At 50.5% G+C, this 20,304-nt stretch overlaps 1 protein-coding gene across 1 annotated transcript; it reads left to right on the top strand.

Annotated features, from left to right (window-relative positions):
• The first annotated feature begins 14,311 nt into the window (after window positions 1–14,311).
• Window positions 14,312–16,711, top strand: LOC148045711 (GTPase IMAP family member 9-like). The gene is made up of 3 exons (XM_087712291.1): window positions 14,312–14,583; window positions 15,590–15,645; window positions 15,788–16,711. The coding sequence occupies exons 2-3, from the start codon at window positions 15,627–15,629 to the stop codon at window positions 16,468–16,470; spliced, it is 702 nt and encodes a 233-aa protein (XP_087568417.1). The 5' UTR covers window positions 14,312–14,583; window positions 15,590–15,626; the 3' UTR covers window positions 16,471–16,711.
• Window positions 16,712–20,304: the final 3,593 nt, after the last annotated feature.

Genomic DNA, 20,304 nt, shown 5'->3' on the forward strand with positions numbered 1-20,304 from the left:
CTTTCAGCCCTCTCTAAGCGGTTTACAGAGTCAGCATATCGCCCCCAACAACAATCCGGGTCCTCATTTTACCCACCTCGGAAGGATGGAAGGCTGAGTCAACCCTGAGCCGGTGAGATTTGAACAGCCGAACTGCAGAACTGCAGTCAAATGAAGTAGCCTGCAGTGCTGCATTTAACCACTGCGCCACCTCGGCTCTTAATCACTGGAGCTTCCTTAAATATTCCCAGGAAGAAAAGAGGGGGTGGGGAGACCTTGACTGGGGTTACTGTGGAAATAAAAGAAAATGGGGATCCATCTGAAAAGTAGTTGAGGCCGTTATTCTCTCACCAATGAGGAGAAGGTGGCATTCAATGCAGGAGGTGCATCTTCTCTTCCATGGCTCACTTCCCTCTGAAGGATGTGCAAAGGAATAGAATTACAGAACACCTGAGTTAGAAGGGACCTCGGAGTTCTTCTAGTCCAACCCCCTGCTGAAGCAGGAGACTCCCATACCATTCTGGACAAATGGCTGTCCAGTCTCTTATTAAAAACCTCCAGTGATGGAGCAGCCACAACCTCTGGTGGCAAGCAGTTCCACTGATGAATTATTCTCATTGCTCCTTACTTCTAGGTCGCCTCTCTCCCTGATCAGTTTCCATCCATTGCTTTTTCTCCTGTCCTCGGGAGCAGTGTTCATACAAACCCCAAATTCCAACCAAGTCTCCCTCCCTCTCTCCCTCTCTCTCATTTCTCTTTCTCTCTTTCTCTTTCTCTTTCTCTCTCTCATCTCTCTCATCTCAATTTCTCTCTCTCTCATCTCTCTCTTTCTCTCTCTCATCTCTCATCCCTCTCTTTCTCTCTCTCATCTCTCTCATCTCAATTTCTCTCTCTCTCATCTCTCTCTTTCTCTCTCTCATCTCTCATCCCTCTCTTTCTCTCTCTCATCTCTCTCATCTCTCTTTCTTTCTCTCTCATCTCTCTCTTTCTCTCTCTCCTCTCTCTCATCTTTCTCATCTCTCTTTCCCTCTCTCATCTCTCTCTCATCTCTCTCTTTCTCTCTCTCTTTCTCTCTCTCATCTCTCATCCCTCTCTTTCTCTCTCTCATCTCTCTCATCTCTCTTTCTTTCTCTCTCATCTCTCTCTTTCTCTCTCTCTTTCTCTCTCTCCTCTCTCTCATCTTTCTCATCTCTCTTTCCCTCTCTCATCTCTCTCTCATCTCTCTCTTTCTCTCTCTCTTTCTCATCTCTCTCATCTCAATTTCTCTCTCTCTCATCTCTCTCTCTCTTTCATCTCTCTCTTATCTTTCTCTTTCTCTCTCTCATCTCTCTCTCTCATCTCTCTCTTTCTCTTTCTCTCTCTCATCTCTCATCTCTCTCTCATCTCTCTCTTTCTCTTTCTCTCTCATCTCTCTCATCTCTCTTTCTCTCTCTCTCATCTCTCTCTCTCTCTTTCTGATCCACTAATTTAGTCCCTTTGTCAAAGAATGAAATAAGATTGGTTTGGCCTAATCTGTTTACAACAAACCTCTGCTGGCTTCTAGTTATACCTTTATAACTAGGGAGAGAAGAAGGGAGGGTGGTTGTGGAGGAGATGGAGGAGGGGGTTCCTCAGTGCACTCAGAGCTAGGTTGCTTTCTTGCAGACGTTTCATGACCCAACTAGGGAACGTTATCAGTGCTAGAAGGGATTCGTGTTTGTGGAAAGGAGGAGGGAGGAGGAGGAGGAGGAGGAGGAGGAGGAAGAAGAGGAGACAACAATGGGACCTTGGTGCTCTGTGAGCTTTTCTTGCAGACATTTCATGACCCAACTAGGGAATGTTATCAGTGCTAGAAGGGATTTGTGTTTGTGGAGATGAGGAGGAGGAGGATGGTCCTCCCCTTTCTTCTACCACTGATGCTGTTCCCTAGTTCAGTATGCAAGAAAACCACACATCTCAGAGAGCACCAAGGACCCCTCAATGCAACCCTGAATGACAAAGATTCTCCTTTATTGATTGGACTCAAATTGATCAATAGTTTGTTAAGATCCTGGGTGGATTTCACATTCAACTGTCGTTTCTTTTTTGCTTTCCTTTCCTCAGGAGTCGCCAGGAGAGCCAAGGTGGCGCAGTGGTTAAAAGCAGCACTGCAGGCTACTGCTAGATCAGCAGGTCAGCGGTTCAAATCTCACCGGCTCAGGGTTGACTCAGCCTTCCATCCTTCCGAGGTGGGTAAAATGAGGACCCAGATTGTTGGGGGCAATATGCTGACTCTCTGTAAACCGCTTAGAGAGGCCTGAAAGGCCTATGAAGCGGTATATAAGTCTACTGCTATTGCTATTGCCATGAAGACCCCAACTCTCCAGGTGGTCCAGGTATTGTGCCTGATCGGATTTTTCATGGGACCTTTGCAGGTAGAAGTGTCCACTGTTTGAGATGGGGAGGGGTTGCTGGACAGACAGGACACAGCCCCCCACCTCCCTGCTTTGCAAAAAAGCCACTTCCCGCTCTTAAGATCTTAGTTGTGTTGAAAAAAAATGAGATATGGTAAGGAAGAAAATCACGCACATGGGCCATTGTGAGATCATCTAAACTAGGCTGAGGCCAGGGGGGGGTGTCCCTCCAGAGCCATGGAGGCCACAAGGTCACCTGTCTTGGAGCCTTCTCCCTTTTGGTCATTGTCCCACAGGTGCTTTTTCAAAAGGCAACTGGACCTTGTTTTTCCTTGAATATGTTTCACTTCTCATCCAAGAAGGTTCTTCAGTTCTGACTGAATGGCAGAGGATGGAAGGATTTATATTCCTTGCAATCATCTGGCATTCTTTTAGAGAGTGCTTGAGGCCCCTTGGAGGTCACCTGAGTATTGCAAATGGGTGTGGAGCCTTCTTGGAACAGCTGAAAGAACCATGTTGTAAATAGGAGATGGATGGAGTGCTATCTCTCCCCCTCTGTTGCGTTGGGGCTGTTCAATCTTAATCTTCGACCCCTCCTTTGAACCAGTGGTCCTCTCTGTCCAAAATGTGGACTTTGCTCACTTCAAAAGTGTGACCTTTGTCTTTCAAATGCAGATGGACTGCTGAATTTTGTCCGGATGGGTTTGTTCTCCTTTGTTCTGCCATGTATTTGAGAAGTGGTTGTTTTGTTTCTCCAATCTACAGATCTGTCTATGTCTCCCTGCATTGTACTGCATATATCATATTCCTCAGTTTGTGTCTGGGTGTTTTATCTTTGGGATGGAGAAAAATGTTCCCTCTAAAAAAAGTTTCAGTGTGTGCGGAAAAGTCTAGTGTTTGAGCGGCACATTTTCATGCCTGAGCACCTGATTTTTTTCTAGCCATAATTGCCATCAGAGCAGATGTTGGGGAGAGGGGCAAGGAGGAAAAGGGTCCCCTCCCTCTCCCTCAGACCCCCAGGAAGGAAGGAAGGGGAGGGAAAGGAAAGGAAATGGGAAAGAAGGAAAGGAAAAGAGAAAAGAAAGGAAAGGGAAAGGAAAAAGGAAAGGAAGGTAAGGAAAAAGGAAAGGAAATGGGAAAGGAGAGGATGAAGAAGGGAGGGAAAGGGAAGGGAAAAAAGAAAGGAAAAGGAAATAAGGAAAGGAAAGGAAGAGAGAAAGGAAAGGAAATGGAAAAGAAGGAAAGGAAAAGGAAAAGAAAGGAGAAAGGAAAGGAAAAGAGAAAGGAAAGAAGAAAGGAAATGGAAATGGAAAAGAAGGAAAGGAAAAAGGAAAGGAAAGGAAAAGAGAAAGGAAAGGAAAAAGGAAAGGAAATGGAAAAGAAGGAAAGGAGAAAGGAAAGGAAAAAGAAAAGGAAAAGGGAAGGAAGATAGAAGGACAGAAAGGGAAAGGAAAGAGTGGAATGGATTGGTACTGCTCAAAAATCAAGTCTCAAGATCCCGTGGACCCCTTTGGCTCAGGCAGTCCAACTCCACACTGCTTCCCTCTCTCCGCAAAGCGAAGGGACCGCAGAAAAACTGCCGAGCCCAGAACGGGGCTTCAGATGACTCAATGCCTGAGAAACCCCAGATGTGCAGAGAAACGCAGGCTACAACCAGCGAATCACGTTTTCCCAGGAACCAACGAAGCCCCAGAGGACCAATAGGAATTCTCCCTTCTGCAGCATCATCGGTCTCCGGGCAGAGTCTTCCTTGATTTCACCACTCACAAGATGGAGGAGAAAGTTCATTGCAGAGAGAGAAGGGAGGGAGGGGGGATATTTTTAGTCATATTTTAAGACATTAAAAAACACTGCACGGAAGTTTGAAACTTCTGTGCGGTGTTTTCTTGTTACATGCGTACCTGCGCAGCCGCGCAACTTAGAGGGAACATTGGTAGAGAAGCTTCTGCCTTAGTGCATTTGGGGGTTTCAAATGTACATCGTGTTGGTTGAAAACCCTCTTGAGCTTTTCAGATATTCCTGCAACATATGAAATGACAACATTGCTTTGTTTGTTATTGTTAACATGAGTATTATTGTTAACATTGTAATTCCATATGTCGTAGGAATATCTGAAACTCTCAGAGGTATTTGGAGCACTTGTGGAAACATAACAATTAGGTTCGAGACTCAACACCCCAAGATGGGGTTAGTTCCCATCCTCACCTCAGCTCCTGCTGTTTGAAAGCATGCAAATGCAAGTAGATAGATAAGTACCACTTCGGTGGGAAGGTAACAGCGCTTATGTCCCCATAAATGTCTTTGTATGGTGCTGGCTCAATGGCTTTGAAATGGAAATGAGCACCATCCCTATAGTTGGCAACGACTAGCAGAGTAAAACACACAGGACTCAATCTTCCTGTCAAAGTTCCAACGAATGAGCCCAAGCAAATCAGAACTCCAAGACTCACATCTCCCTGAAATAATTTCTTTATTGGGCACGATTAAATGCAACACCAACTGTCAGCTCCTCTCCATTAATTAATTAGGAAAGAAAGACCACAAGACTCCATGTGTGGAAAATCAAGTGTACTTTTACTAATTAAGAACGGTTAAAAGGCAAAGCGTAGCGAAGTCTGATTAATTAGGCGCAAAAGCGATTGATATATAGAATAGCCCATTCCCCACCCCTTGGCATCATACTCCCAGTCCAATCATAAGTCTTCCAAGTGTCAGGTGCAAGATAACTTCAAAAGGCATCACGAAGATGGAATGTCGGTGCCGTTAGTCCTGGCGGGAAACACCCACGCATGCATAGTCCGATCAGTCGGTGAACTCCAGAACCTTCCACCAGCACAATGAGTAACCCCTCCCAAATACCATGCCCTCCCTCCCCGTTTCATGGCAGCTGAAGCGATAGCAAAGCAGAAGCTGACATCCGGCCGTCCCCCGGAAAAAGGCGATCAGGCCTGGAAAATGAAAAAAACACAAACAAACAGACGAACAACAAAACACAGAAGAGAAATGGGGGGGGGGGAGAGAAAATTAAGGCTTGTCAGGATAAGCAGCATAAAACTTCCGAAGCAGCCGGGGAGCAGAAACATGGGACTTGTCAAGCCATTCCGTATGGGAGGGGGGAAAATGTTTCCAAGCCACTAAGTACTGGATGCGATTATGCCGTTTGCGGGAGTCCAGAATTTCACGGACTTCAAAATGTTGTTCACCATCAATCAACAAAGGAGCAGGTGGAGGATCATCAGGCGGATGTAAAGTTGAAACCCGAACAGGCTTAATGAGGTTAACGTGGAACACGGGATGAACACAATTGAGATGCTTAGGCAGCTGCAAGCGAACGGAAACAGGATTGATGATTTTGACGATGGGGAAAGGACCAACATACTTAGGTCCCAATTTTTTTGGATTTTTGTGTGGTCTGAAGGAACTTTGTGGACAAGTAGACCAGGTCACCCTCTTTGTACTGATAAGGCTGTGTACGCTTCTTATCAGCTTGTTTCTTATGAGCGCGATGAGCAGCATCCAACGTAGCAAGAGTCAAAGGCCAAACACGGCTGAGACGCTCGCTCCAGTCAGCGACGGAAGAAACTTGCGGTTGGTCACGAGGCAACTCAGGAATAGGAACAAAGTCCTGACCAAAAACAACCCGGAAAGGGGTAAAACCAGTGCTGGTATGAACAGAATTGTTGTAGGCCACTTCAGCGTGCGGCAACAAGTCCACCCAATCATCCTGCTGATAATTGATGAAACAACGTAAATACTGTTCTAGAACAGAATTAGTCCTTTCACAGGCCCCATTAGTCTGAGGATGGTGGGCGGAGCTAAGGCCCTGGGCGGAGCCAATGCGCTTAAGAAATTCCTTCCAGAAGGTTGAGGTGAATTGGACACCTCTATCAGAAATAATACGATCAGGAACTCCATGCAACTGGTAAACGTGGGAAATGAAGAGTTTAGAGAGAGCCTTAGCAGAAGGAATCTTGTGGCAAGGTATAAAATGAACTTGTTTAGAAAATAAGTCCGTAACGACCCAAATGACGGTGTGCCCCTGGCTCTCAGGAAGCTCAACAATGAAGTCCATCGAAATTTCCTTCCAAGGGGCAACAGGCCGTGCCACAGACTGGAGCAGCCCTTGCGGTTTTCCAGGTGGCCGTTTAGCGGCTGCACAAACTGGACAACTGGCAATATATAGTTCAATGTCCTTTTTCAAAGAGGGCCACCAGAATTGCCTCTTTACCAGATGTAAAGTTTTTACGAAACTAAAGTGACCCGCCAATTTGGAAACGTGAGCTCGTTGGAGGACGACGAGACGAAGAGAGGCGGGGACATAAAGCTTGGCTCCGATCCATGGTAGATCATCCCTCATCGTGCACTCATCCTGATGCTTCTGGAACCAGTCGTCCTGGGGAAGGGCGCATTTGAGGTCAGAGAGAAAATCCTGAGGCACCTCCACCTTCGAGCGTGCTTGCTGGCGAGTGACCACCGGAGCCGCCAGGCTAGAAGTGGGAACCACCAGTTGAACAATGCTCAGTTTAGAGCAGTTGTATTGAGGGAGCCTGGACAAAGCATCCGCCATGAAATTTTTCCCTCCAGGGATGTACTTGAGTGTGAAATTGAAACGGTTGAAATGTTGGGCCCACCGCATCTGTTTAGGGGACAGATGGCGCGGGGTCCTCAATGCCTCCAAATTCTTGTGGTCAGTCCACACTTCAAAAGGGTGCTTAGCTCCTTCCCAAAAATGGCGCCATGTGGTCAGGGCCCATCGCACCGCAAACGCCTCCTTCTCCCAAACGGCCCAACGTCTCTCAGTGTCCGTGAGCTTGCGTGAGGTGTAAGCGCATGGTTGTAAGTTACCTTGGTCGTTGGCTTGTAGCAAGACGGCCCCAACGGCGACATCACTGGCATCAGCCTGGACGACGAAAGGCTTGTCCATGTCGGGATGCTTCAGCACCGGTTCCGCAGCAAAAAGGCGTTTTAGTTTTTCGAAAGCAGCTTGGCATTCCATGGTCCAATCCAGTGGCTTGCTAGGCTTAGGTTTAGGCCCACCCTTGGACTTCAGCAAGTTAGTGATAGGAAGTGCGATTTTGGCAAAAGAAGGGATGAATTGACGGTAGAAGTTAGCAAAACCCAAAAATTTTTGCAACTGTCTGCGCGTTCGGGGCGCTTCCCACTCAGTGACTGCCTTCACTTTCCCAGGGTCCATCTCAATGCCGGCGGGAGAGATGCGATAACCGAGGTAGTCAATTTTAGCCTGGTGAAACTCACACTTGGACAATTTGGCATAAAGTTCAGCGGCCCTGAGTTTTTTCAAAACAGTGCACACCAGAGCGACGTGTTCGTCATAAGTGTGAGAATAGATAAGGATATCGTCCAAATATACGATAACGCCTTTGTAAAGGTGGTCATGCAAGATCTCATTAATTAATTGCATGAAAACTGCAGGTGCCCCCTGCAGGCCAAATGGCATGACCCGGAACTGGAAGCAACCAAGAGGACAGTTGAAAGCAGTTTTCCATTCATCTCCTTCCTTTATACGGACTCTATAGTACGCTTCCCTGAGGTCCAGTTTAGTGAAAATGCGGCCCTTCCCCAATTGGGCCAACATGTCCTTCATCAACCGTAGCGGGTATAAATTTTGGGCCGAGATGGCGTTAAGGTTTTTAAAATTAACACACAGCCTCAGAGAGCCATCTTTCTTTTCGCGGAACAGCACAGGAGCAGCGACTTTAGGGCGGGCAGGCTCAATGAATCCCTGCTCCAAATTTTTATTGATGAACCTTCTCATCTCTTCCATTTCCCTAGGTGACATGGAATATATTTGGGGCTTTGGTAGCTTCACCCTGGGTAAAATGTCGATTGAGCAATCAGTAGGCCTGTGGGGCGGAAGTTTGTCGGAAGATTTCTCACTAAAAACTCCTCTCAGGTCCCAATACACTTTCGGAATTTTTTCCTCTCCTTCAATCCTCTCCTGCCCTCTGGCGGCCAAATCAGGACTGCAGCTAACAGGCTCTGAAGGAACGCCCTCCCCTTCCGGAGGTGCTTTCGTGCGAATGCGTAACCAACCCTCCCTCCAATTTATGCGAGGGTTCCATTTTCGAAGCCAAGCGAGGCCCAAAATGAGTGGCCTGTCCATCCCAGGAGCCACAATAAAAGAGATTAGTTCGGTGTGGGATCCCATTTTCATCTCTAGGGGCTCAGTAAAGAAATGGGCGGGGGCCCCCCCTGCGATGGACCCATCTATCTGGCAAAAGACAATAGGGGTTTTTAAAGTCCTTAATTTGAGGCCCAGTTTCTCCACCATAGCAGGATTGATCATTGAGCGGGAACAGTCTGAGTCAAGGAGGGCGGGAAGGCTTTCTGGCCCCCCATCGGGGGGAACTCTCAACTCTATTGGGATTAGCATCACTGTTCCCTCTAAGGTGCGCGCGTGCGCGGCCGCGCACATGGAAAGAAATCCCCGTGCAGAAGTTTCTAACTGCCGCGCAGAGATTTCTACCAAAGCAAACGTGGGGAAGTCCTTTGCAGGCGGCTAGAACTGGCCTCCCGCAAAGGACCTCCCCAGTCTTGTTTTGATGAGCCGCCAGTCCTCTTGCTTCTTCTCCTTCACCGGCAAAGCTCCCGCTGGCTTCCCCGCCCGTGGCTTTGGTGCCTTTCCTCCACGCGGAGCACCTGAGCTGGCTCCCGCGTTATCCCTCCCCCTTCCTCCTCTGCCGTGCTTTTGAGGCCGCGGGAGCTAGTAGGAAAGCGGCGGAGGTGGAGGCGGCGGCAGGGGTAACCCAGAGCCCAGCTGAGGTGGAGTCAGCTGGGCTCTGGGTTATCCCTGCCGTCGCCTCCACCTCCACCGCTTTCCTACTAGCTCCCGCGGCCTCAAAAGCACGGCAGAGGAGGAAGGGGGAGGGATAATGCGGGAGTCAGCTCAGGGGCTCCGCGTGGAGGGAGAGGCTCACTGCGGGAGCTTTGCTGGTGAAAGAGAAGAAGCAAGAGGACTGGCGGCTTTGAAATGCAACCCCCTGGTCCCGCCGGCCGCGGATTTGATTCGGCGTAAGTGGGGGCCGAACACATGCTGAGCCGACTTTGCGCAGTGAGGCGGAGTAATTAACCCCCCCCACAAAGAACGTGTGTGTGTGTGTGAGAGAGAGAGAGAGCGAGAGCGAGAGAGAGAGAGAGCGAGAGAGAGAGAGAGAGAGAGAGAGAGAGAGAGAGAATTGGATCAAAATTGGTGGCCAAAGGAGTGGAAGGAAGGAAGGAAGCCCTGCCCCCTGTGAAAAAAACTGAAGATGGAGCAGTGAATGAATAAACCATAAAAGCAACAAACAGTTAATGCGTAAGTAAGCTGAGGAGCAAGTTCTCAACTAAGGAAGCAATATAAGAAAGAAATATAAAAAGCTCAATATGCCAAAACACTTATTTTAGTCTTCATTTAATTACTTGTATTGTAGTCTGATGTAACGTCTTTTTAAAGTTAACGTTAGTTAGAAAATATAGGGTACAAAACTTAAATAATAAAAAAATTGTACATTCATTTTGAAAAATAAATGCAATACTTGATTAATTTCATATCTTTATTTAAAATAGTTTTGGCCTGGCATATGATTTTATTGACTCAGTTGGAAATGATGTGGATGTTGTATCTGATTCTGAGGTATATATATTCTTAAGTAACATAACATATAGCATATTGTCCAAACTTGCTAGACTATTTAATTGATCTTACTACTTTAAAGGGGGAGAGTTTCATGATAAATTATTTTATTACATTTATGTTGCATTTATATGTTATATTTATTACATTTATATTCCACATTATATATTTGTATTGTTATTTTAGTGTATATTGTCAATTTCGATAGATATTATATTGATATATCAATACTGATTTTAATCATACTAAATAACAATTACTGCTATTATTTATCAGCATTACATATTTACAGTTTTTAATATCGAGTTAGTCGTATTTTAGAATAATAGCGTTATCTTTTAATAGGATAATTGGCAAAATCTAATTCACATGTGATGGGTTGCATTCCAAAGGAATGTGAGAGGACAGGTTGCCTGCAAAATGCCAGGACCCAGGACCCTGTTGGTGCCATGTCTCTCTCTAGCCAGTCTAACAATCCAAAAGCTGAGCAGAGAACCTTTTTTTTTTTCCAGGGTGAGCGGAAAAGTATAGTGTTTGAGTGGCACTTTTCATGCCTGGCATTCATCAGGCTGAAACCTCGCTAGCAATCGGCGCTTGATGCTTGGTATGTTGCGCAAATGTCCAGCAGACGTGACAGCAGTTCAAACTGTGGCTCTCTTAGGTGCTCAGGCATGAAACTGTGCCGCTCAAACACTATACTTTTCCGCTCACACTGAAAAAAAATTAGAGGGAACATTGCGGGCGTCCCGAGTGAGAAACGGCCAACGAAGTGAGCAGGTGCGTGAAGTTTTGCTCCCCAGGTCCCCACGTCATTCTGCAGGTGATTCGTCCCACCCGTTTCACCAAAGAGGAGGAGGACGTGGCTCGCTTGATTAAGGAGATCTTCACCCTGAAGGCCAAGGATTACATGATCCTCTTGTTCACCCGGAAAGAGGACCTGAAAGATACGTCTCTGGAGAAATTCATCGCCGACGGAAACTCCACGCTGAAGGATCAGGTGTCCAGGTGTGGGTCCCGCTACCTGGCTTTCAACAACAAGGCTGAAGGAAAAGAACGAGAAGCTCAGAGGGCCCAACTGATGACCATGATTGACGACCTGGTGCAGAAGAACAACTTACTTACTACACGGAAGCCATGATGAAGTCGGACCAAGAGACGCTGAAGACAAAATTTGCCTGGTTTTGTTCCCTTTTCTGATGGACACAAGAAAGTCTAATTGAGACAACTCCGCAAAAGTTCACAACTTCCTTTTCCCCTTTCTATTTTTTGGTCACCACCAAAGAATGCGCGCCTGAGATTTATGGTTGAGTCTCCCTGAGCCAATTCTTTCCCCCCGAGACCACGTTTTCTACCGTCGGATAAAAGGACTTCCTTAAAATCCTGTCATTCCTCTCCCCAATATCAACTGGCCCCACAGCCAAATTCTCTATCAATCTGGAAGCATGTCCCTTTGGAAGCACGCATTATTTGGGGCTTCCCCGTCTGTCAATCCAGGCTGAGAAACCACCATCACCAGAAACGTTAAGACTTCATTGATATAGATTATAACCCCCAATTTTGAAAACGTCTCCCTTTTGCTCCCGCAGGCAGCAAAGAGCATCAAGGCCGAACAGCCTTGATGTTCTTTCTCACCTGTCCTGTTTTCCTGGGATGAATCCAGGTTTTTTTTAATGGCTTCTCCAATTTTCAGTAAGAGGACTTTCTCTGGAGTCCTCCACATACAACAGGGGGGTACCTGATACATGGGCTGCAGATCGACACTGGGCTGCAGCATGTCAGAAACTGGACCGTGCAAACAAGCGAAGCCCCATCTGTGTGTGTCTGTGCGCGTGCGTGATCCAGGCAGCAAGTGAAACCTACACCACCACCCCCTCTCCAGTATGCGGAAAAACCAACCTCCACAGAACCAGTCTCTGGTGCCCAAAGGTTTGGCAGTGGGGGGGGGGGCTGCTGTACCACCACCCCCTTGCCGTGGCCAATGTGAACTCAACACCTACGATGTGAATTTTAATCAGTTATTAATAAATCTTTTTCTTTCTTACAAAAGGAGGTTATCTTTTGTCAGGTGTGTGTGTGTGTTTGTGTGTGTGTGTGTGTGTGGTGGTCTTCTAGTCCAGCCCCCTGCTCAAGCAGGAGACCCTTACAGAATCATAGAGCTGGGAAGGGACCTTGGAGATCATGTAGTCCAACCCCCTATTCAAGAAGCAGACTTACAGATTTACAGTTGGAGGGGACCTTGGAGGTCATCTAGTCCAGCCCCCTGCTAGAGAAGTAGACTCTTACAGAATAAGAGAGAGGGGAGGGACCTTGGGGGGGGGAGAGCCATCTAATCCAGCCCCCTGCTCAAGCAGGAGACCCTTACAGAATCATAGAATTGGAAAGGGATCTTGGAGGTCTTCTAGTCCAACCCCTCCACCCACTGAACAGATGACACTGACAGAATAAGACAGTGGAGAGGGACCTTGGAGGTCATCTAATCCATCCCCCTACTCAAGCAGGAGACCCTGACAGAATTACAGCATCATGGAGTTGGAAGAGACTTGGGAGGTTATCTACTCCAATTCCCTACCCCAGCAGGAGAATTGGAAAGAATCTTGGAGGTTGTCTAGTTCAACCTCCAGCAGGAGGAAGAGACTTACAGAATTAAAGAGTTGAATGGGACTTCAGAGGTCATCTAGTCCAACCCCCTGCTCAAGCGCCCCTCCAGCCACTCCCCTGCCTGGTGGGGCCGCCCATTCCTGCGACCTCTCGTCACCTCTGCCGCCCCTAACTGTATGCCGTCCTCTTCCCCCCCCCAAAAAAAAACCCCCAATCCCCGAGACGAAGAGAGGAGTCGCATCTAAATAGCTATAACGGAAGCGAAGGTCTCTCGCCGCCACTGAGCTGCTTGTAAATCATGTGACTGCAAAAAAGAACGATTTGGAAGGACCGCACCCCCCTTACACACACACACACATCACATACCGCAGCAAAGGCAAACAGGCTATTTTTCTCCGGGTCTATTAATCGCACAACGGCCGCTTTGGGTTGTGTCGCCTCCTCCCCCCCCCCCCCCCACATTTCCCCTGGACTCCCCACCCTTCCCTCAAAAACCAGCCTCGCTTCCTCTATTCTCTGCCTGCCGCTTTGCAGAGCGCCCCCCCCCCGGCCCGCTGCGTAACCTGCCCCTCTTTCAGGAGCCTTTCCATCGGAATCGAGGTCATCTAGTCCAACCCCCCTGCCCGAGCAGGGGGGAGAAGTAGAGGATTTCAAGAAGAGACTGGGCGGCCGGAATAGGGGGTCTCTCTCTCTCCCTTGCTTGTGGGCCACTCCTACAGGACACCCTTCCCCATCTCTCTCGCCCCTAACTGTCTGCCCCCCGTTCCCCTCCCTTCCCTCCCAATCCCAGGAACGGAGAAAGAAAAAAAAATCAGCAAAAGAAAGCGAAAGTTTTTCGGCGGCGGCGCTGCCTAGAAACCACGTGATTGAAAAGAAATAAGACGCGGAAACACACACAGAAAGAGACAAAGAGACAAGTAGCCGAGCTAAGTAAACAAGCGGGACGTTCAAAGCAAACAGGCTATTTTTGTCCGTCTCTTTTAATCGCACAACGGCCGCTTCGGGTTGTGTCGCCTCCTCCTCCCCACTTCCCCCCCCCCGTCAGCAAAAGCCAGCCTCGCTTCCTCTGCTCTTTGTCCGCCGCTTTGCAGAGCGCCCCACCCACGCGCCCCTCTCCCAGCAGCCTTTCCACCGGAATAGAACTGGAAGGGACCACGGAGGTCATCCAGTCCAACCCCCACCCCCCACTGAAACAGGAGACACTGACAAAATAAGAGAGTGGGGGAGGGACCTCCTTGGAGGTTATCTCTAATCCATCACCCCCCTCAAGCAGGAGATCCTGACAGAATTACAGCATCACAGGGTTGGGAGAGACCTGGGAGGTCTTCTAGTCCAACCCCCAGCACGAGGAAGAGACTTACAGAATTAAAGTGTTGGGAGGGGACGTGTCATTTGCAAATCACGTGACTGCAAAAAAGAACGATTTGGAAGGACGGCTCCAGTGCAGTTTGGGTCAAAGGAAAAGAATTGCTAAAGCAGGTACCAAACCTTCTGCACAACCATCACGCAAGGGAAAGATGGCCAAAGATTAGGAGAAGCAGTCAGAAAGGCTGGGCAATGACCCGGGCCCTGGGCCCCCTCCCTCTCCTGTTGGCCACATGCCAATCAGCTCCGAGAAATCTCAAGGTTAATGGTTAAAGAAAGCAAAAGTGAAAGCGGACAACAAGTAATAGATAATAGGTGGAAAGTCCCGCCTGATCCTGCAGTCACCCAGTTACACCCGGATTTTATGGTCCTGTTTGTACCTGGGATCCATCTTGTGCTCACCTGAAGCTTCCACATCCCCAGCCTTCCAGGGATTCCGGAGCTCCTTCCTAAGAGTTTTGGTCTACTTTATCAAACGCTTTACAGACATCCAAGTAAATTAGTTCACTGCATTTTGCTGGTGTACTAATTTCGCATCATAAACTCAGTTCAAAGGACGCAGAGACCTAACAGAGAAGCAGCAAAAGAGAGCAGCAGATCCAGCTGCCAACAGGCATTCCTGATCCCTCGAACCAGGTAAGCCCCCTCCCCCGAAGCACCAAGCCCCCCTGAGTGGGCACTTTTGGGGCACCAGGAGTGGTCTTGGGCGGGTGGGGGGGAGGGCTTATCCTGGACACTTTGTGGAAAGCAGGTGAAGGAGCTGCTCCTTTGACAGGAGAGTAAGAGGTTCCCCCTTTCTGGGAGATGCTAATGAGTGGGTGGGACAGCTTAGACCCTCATTTTAGGAGAGGGTGGAGATTTTAACATTAGGAACCAGGCAGCTGAATCTCTGAGGATCCTGTCTTCCTTCTTAGCAAAGGCAATTGGAAGCAAAGGAGGGAGGGGGAGAGAACAGCAGTTGACTTAGCAACAAGGGTGACACAGAAGCACCTCTGCCAGTTGGAAGGGACCTTGAAGGTTGTCCAGTCCAATCCCCTGCTCCTCGGTTCTTAGCCCGGCATCCCCGGGATTTGGGCGGAGAGTTCCCGAAGAGCCCAATCGCGGAGGAGAGGCTGGATCAGTCTTGAGACCCGTGTGAGGTAGTGGCTGATGGGTCACGCCGGGAGAGAGGGACAAGGTGGGGAGTGTCCTCTGGGAGAGACCGCTGGACATTGTTGGGCTCCAATTGGGTAGACAGTATAGTGTGTCCTCCCCCTTTCCCATTTGGGGTGGGGTGTTGGACTAGATGACCTCTGAGGTCCCTTCCAATTCAGCCCTATGGTTCTATAAGGGTCTCATGCTTGAGCAGGGGGTTGGACTAGATGACCTCTGAGGTCCCTATTCTGATTGACTGACTGATTGAGGTGAGCCGGAGCTGCAGGGGGATCTGGGAAACAGCACTGTGTTTGGGGATCAATGCCCACCTTTATTGAAGCCCCCAAAGCATTTTGGGGGGAGGAATCAGGAGGACTCAAGGGCAGTGAGGAGGGGGACCTCTCAAATTCCTCCCTGTGTCTTCTGGGGGTGGGAAAGGCCCTGGCAACCTCTGAGCAAGGCAGCCTCTCCTTTCACTGATTCTCCTTCACTTTCGCTTTTCATGCAGAAATCCCCAGGTTTTCTCCTGTGTGAATATTCTGGACATGGCTGAAAAGGTCCCAGGTAAAGTCTTTGGCTGTTGCCAGGGTGTGTGTGTGTGGGAGGGGGTATTGGGTGGGACTCCCTGTCCTGGGTGGAAGGCAGCCGGCTGTATGTTCCTAACCGGGTCCCCTTCTTCTCTTCTCTCTCCTCCTCTCCCCTTTAGGATCAGTAGAGACCGATCGGAGGATCATCCTGGTGGGCAAAACTGGCAACGGGAAAAGCGCCACAGGAAACACCATCCTGGGGGAGAACCTATTTCCGTCTAAGACGTGCCCTAGTTCCACCACGAAGACTTGCCAAAGGGAGGAGTCAACATGGAAGGACGGAAGGAAGATTGTGGTGGTCGACACGCCGGGCTTTTTCGACACCAAGGTTTCCAAGGAGAAAATTGATGCTAGGGTCAGGGAGTGCATGACGCTTTGCTCGCCGGGTCCCCACGTCATTCTGCAGGTGATGAAAACCGGCTGTTTCACCCAGGAGCAGAAGGACGTGGCTCAATTGATCAGCGAGACCTTCAGCCTGAAGGCCAGGAATTACATGATCCTCCTGTTCACCCGGAAAGAGGACCTGGACGAGACCTCGCTCAAGACATTCATACATGAGGAACCCGCTCTTTGGTATCAGGCATCCCAGTGCGGGAATCGCTACTTAGCCTTCAACAACAGGGCCACAGGAGAAGAACGAGAGTCTCAGTTGGACGAGCTGATGAAGATGATTGATAAGCTGGTGGAGGATAACAAAGGGGCTCCTTGTTACACGGAAGAAATGCTGAAGAAAGACGAAGAGGAGTATAAGGAAAAAATGAAGGAAGAAAAGAAGGGCTCCTGGAGGTGTCGTCTTCTCTAGCGGACACTGGAAAGCTCCTCTACTTGATCCTCTGCTCCAAGATGGCAGCTCTGCCAAAGGCCACAGCCCTGCACTTCCCTGTTCTGAATTGTAATCCAGCTTTCCTCCCTTCCTTACTATCTTGTGGTTTCTTTGTGGGGGGGAATCTCCCCCTTTGCCTGCTTTTTCTTTGTAACTGTAAATTCCAGTGAAATCATCTATCTGCGTTTCATTTTCCAATTTTCTTTCTTCCACCATATCGTGCTCCAACTGGGGGGTGGGGAGCTTCGTCCCTTAAGACACCGGGTGGGGGTTACGTCCTCTAAGGCCCCAAATCTACATCCCTGAACACCCCGGCGGAGGGTCATCCCCTAAGATCGTGTGGGGGGGGCTAAGTACCCTAAGGTGACGGCGCGGGGGGGGAATCTCTGTCCCTTAAGACTCTGGGAGTTTCTGTCCCTTAGACCCGGGGGGGGGGGTTTCATCCCTTAAGATTCCGGGGGGGGGCTACGTCCTCAAAGGCATAGCGGGGGGGATTACGTCCCTGTAGGGCTGCGGACTCTCCTTGTCCTGCTTTGCAAGCGATCGACAAGTTTCCCCCCTTCCCCTCCTCCCGCACGCACCGCCCATCTCCTCCACTCCAGATCGCTGAGACCCCTGGCCCGCCCTACCTGAGCTCTCGCTCCATGCAGAGGACCGGGGGCATCTCGGTGGGAAAGCGAAAGCCGGAGGGGGGGCGATTCCGTCCTTCCGACAAACTTTGGAGTCTCGCAAAGCTGCAGCCGCAGGAGGGGGCACTGGGAGCCTTTCCCCCCAGAAGAGCCGGGGCTGGGTGGGAAGTGGGTCGGGGGGGAGATCCTGGCTCCGTCAACCTTCAAGACTAACCGAGCGCTTCCAGCTGTGTTTTTCTGAAAAGTTCAGACGGGAAACGCCCCGCCTGCTCGCCTGTCCCTTCCCCACACACATCGGAGGAGGGGCGGGTGTCGTCTGCGGGTGGAGGGGGGGCGACGCGACATGGCTGTGTCCTGCTTGAGTTGTGGGAAAGTGGGAGGTTGGACTAGTTGACCTCGGAGGTCCCTTCCAATTGTGAATCTGTGAATCTGTAAGGTCTCCTGCTTGACAAGGGTTGCTTTAGATATCCTCTGAGGTCCCTTGTAACTGTTCTTCTGTAAGGCTCTTCTGCTTGAGCAGGGGGTCGGACTAAACAACCTCCAAGGCCCCAAGGAGGTTGGGGATAGGGCGTGCGGGGGAGGGTGCTCTATGCAAAAGATGAACAAAAAATTTAAAATTAAAATTAAAGTAAGGATATAGAGTAAAGTAAAGTATAAAGTAAAATAAAGTAAAGTAAAGTAATAAAAAAGGTATTTGCGCTCAATGACCCGGTTGCATCCTGTGAGCGGGTGGGGGCCGCTGGCGCCTTGGTTCCACCGTGGCATGACAAAACCGCGCTACGCAAAATAGCGGAGATTAAATTGCGTCGCTAAAGCCGTGACGTCATCACCGCGCGTCATCACCGCCACGACAACAGCGCGGCGACAGAAGGGCGTTCTACATGCTTCCTTCTTGGCCTCCAAAGGTAGCCCTCCTCCTCCAGCTGACAGCGGCAGCAGGCACGGGGCAAAGCGGGCTGCCCAGCAGCAGCAGCCCGCGGGAAGGGTCCAGCTCAGCCGCGGGGGGAGCAGGAAGCCCGCGGGGGGCCCGAGCGCCGCCGGCAGCTGAGGCTTTCCCGGGGCCGGCGAAGCGGGCTTGCCCGGCAGAGGCAGGCCGCCCTCTTCTTCCTCAACAACATCTCCTTGGACGGGTGACCGCCGCTGCCGGGCAAGCCCGCTTCACCGGCCCCAGGAGAGCCTCTGCTGCCGCCGCCGCCCACCCTGCCTCTTCCTTCGGGGGAGGCGCCGGCGGCAGAGGCCACCCGTCCAAGAAGATGTTGTTGAGGAAGAAGAGGGCGGCCTGCCTCCCCCGGGCAAGCCCGCTTTGCCGGCCCAGGGAGAGCCTCAGCCGCCGCCGCTGCTGCGTCCTCCTTCACCACCGGCGTCGGCAGCCCCGCTTGGGCCCCCCGCGGGCTTCCTTCCGGCCCCCCACGGCTGAGCTGGACCCTTCCCGCGGGCTGCTGCTGCTGGACAGCCCACTTTGCCCCGTGCCCGCTGCCGCTGTCAGCTGGAGGAGGAGGGCTACCTTTGGAGGCAAAGAACGAAGCATGTAGAACGCCCTTCTGTCGCCACGCTGTTGTCGCGGCGGTAGGGTCGTTTTTTTCTTAGCGCTTCGGACGCCGCGGATTTGCCTCCGCACTTATGTCGGCGCGGATAAGGGCATCGCGGTTTTGTGGTGGAACCAGTTCCGCGCGTGCGTGTGTGTATCTTGACTGAGGGGGGGGGAATCGCTTTCTTTTAACCACTGAGCCAAGGTGGCGCAGTGGTTAAATGCAGCACTGCAGGCTACTGCTAGATCAGCAGGTCAGCGGTTCAAATCTCACCGGCTCAGGGTTGACTCAGCCTTCCATCCTTCCGAGGTGGGTAAAATGAGGACCCAGATTGTTGGGGGCAATATGCTGACTCTCTGTAAACCGCTTAGAGAGGCCTGAAAGGCCTATGAAGCGGTATATAAGTCTACTGCTATTGCTATTGCTATTGCTATTAATCATGTGATTTCCAAACAAAGCAGCCCCGAACACTTTCACTTTCCCCCTCTTCCCCCTCCGCCGCTTCCAGCTCGCGCAGCCGCATTGGCTCTTCTCACAAGCGACAGCTGCATCACCCACCCACCCCAGGAAGGATTCCGACAGAATAGAACAAAACAAAAAGAGTAGGAAGGGACCTTCGAGGTCATTTAGTCCAACAGAGAGAGGGGGAGGGAGGGAGGGAGGGAGGGAAAGAGAGAGAGAGACAGACAGACAGACAGACAGACAGACTGACTGACTGACTAGCCAAATTTGGGCGGGTGGGAGATGCCACCTTTAGCCAAGTTGGGGCTTTGCGGGGAGGGGGACGCATGGAGGATGGAGAGGGGGCGGTGATGCCGGCAGATGCCTCCCTTTCTCTGTTGGTGCAGCCAATCTGAGGAGACTCCGTCCCCCAGGCAGCCTCCCCCCCTTCCCCTCTTTCGGTTCTGCCAAGGCTATTTCTGCGGGGCCATCGATGGACAGACAGACAGAGACTCGTGGACCTTCCGTGGAGCAAAGAGAAGCGGTGGTCGCATCCCTCCCCCTCCGCTAGAAGGAGCCGCTGAGCTTGGTGTCTGTCCGGTGGAGACTCTCTGGGGAGAGAAAGAGGGGAGGGGGATACATGAGTACGTGAATACACCCCTCCCTCCCTCCGTTCTGAAAGGAGACCTGGAGGGACAGGACTGAGGCAACACGGATGGTAATTCAAACAGGCTTATTAACAGCTAACAGTAAACCAACAGCTCTAAACCAGCAACAGGGAAAGCTTCTGTCTGACAGCTACTTATATACAGGCTGTCAGACGGGGCAACCAATTGGGACGCTCCATTCTCCCACTCTGGCTGTCAAACTTCCAGCCAATCAGGGACAATCTTGCATTGGCACGTTGGCGAAGCCACCTCCTTCTCTCCCTCCCAGGAAGGCAGCTGGAAGCCCCAGAGAAGAGGGTCCCGTCGAGCCCCCCCAGCCTTGAAACACTCTCCAAAGTAGCACCGTCCCCAAAATTGAAGGGCTGCCTGATTGGAAGAAGTGGGGTTGGAATAGATCAGAGAGGAGCAATCTGCAGCTCTGGAGCCACATGTGGCTCTTTCATCCCTCTGCTGTGGCTCCTTGTCAATCAAAATATGCATCCCAACTGCCAGTGTGCGACACCCACCAGCACACAATAATATTCAGTTTTTCGACCTTGGGTGGGC

The sequence above is a fragment of the Thamnophis sirtalis genome, unplaced genomic scaffold, assembly GCF_051295495.1.
Source record: "Thamnophis sirtalis isolate CommonGarterSnake01/CBP01778 unplaced genomic scaffold, rThaSir2_p1.2 scaffold_4, whole genome shotgun sequence".
Taxonomy (NCBI): Eukaryota; Metazoa; Chordata; class Lepidosauria; order Squamata; family Natricidae; genus Thamnophis; species Thamnophis sirtalis.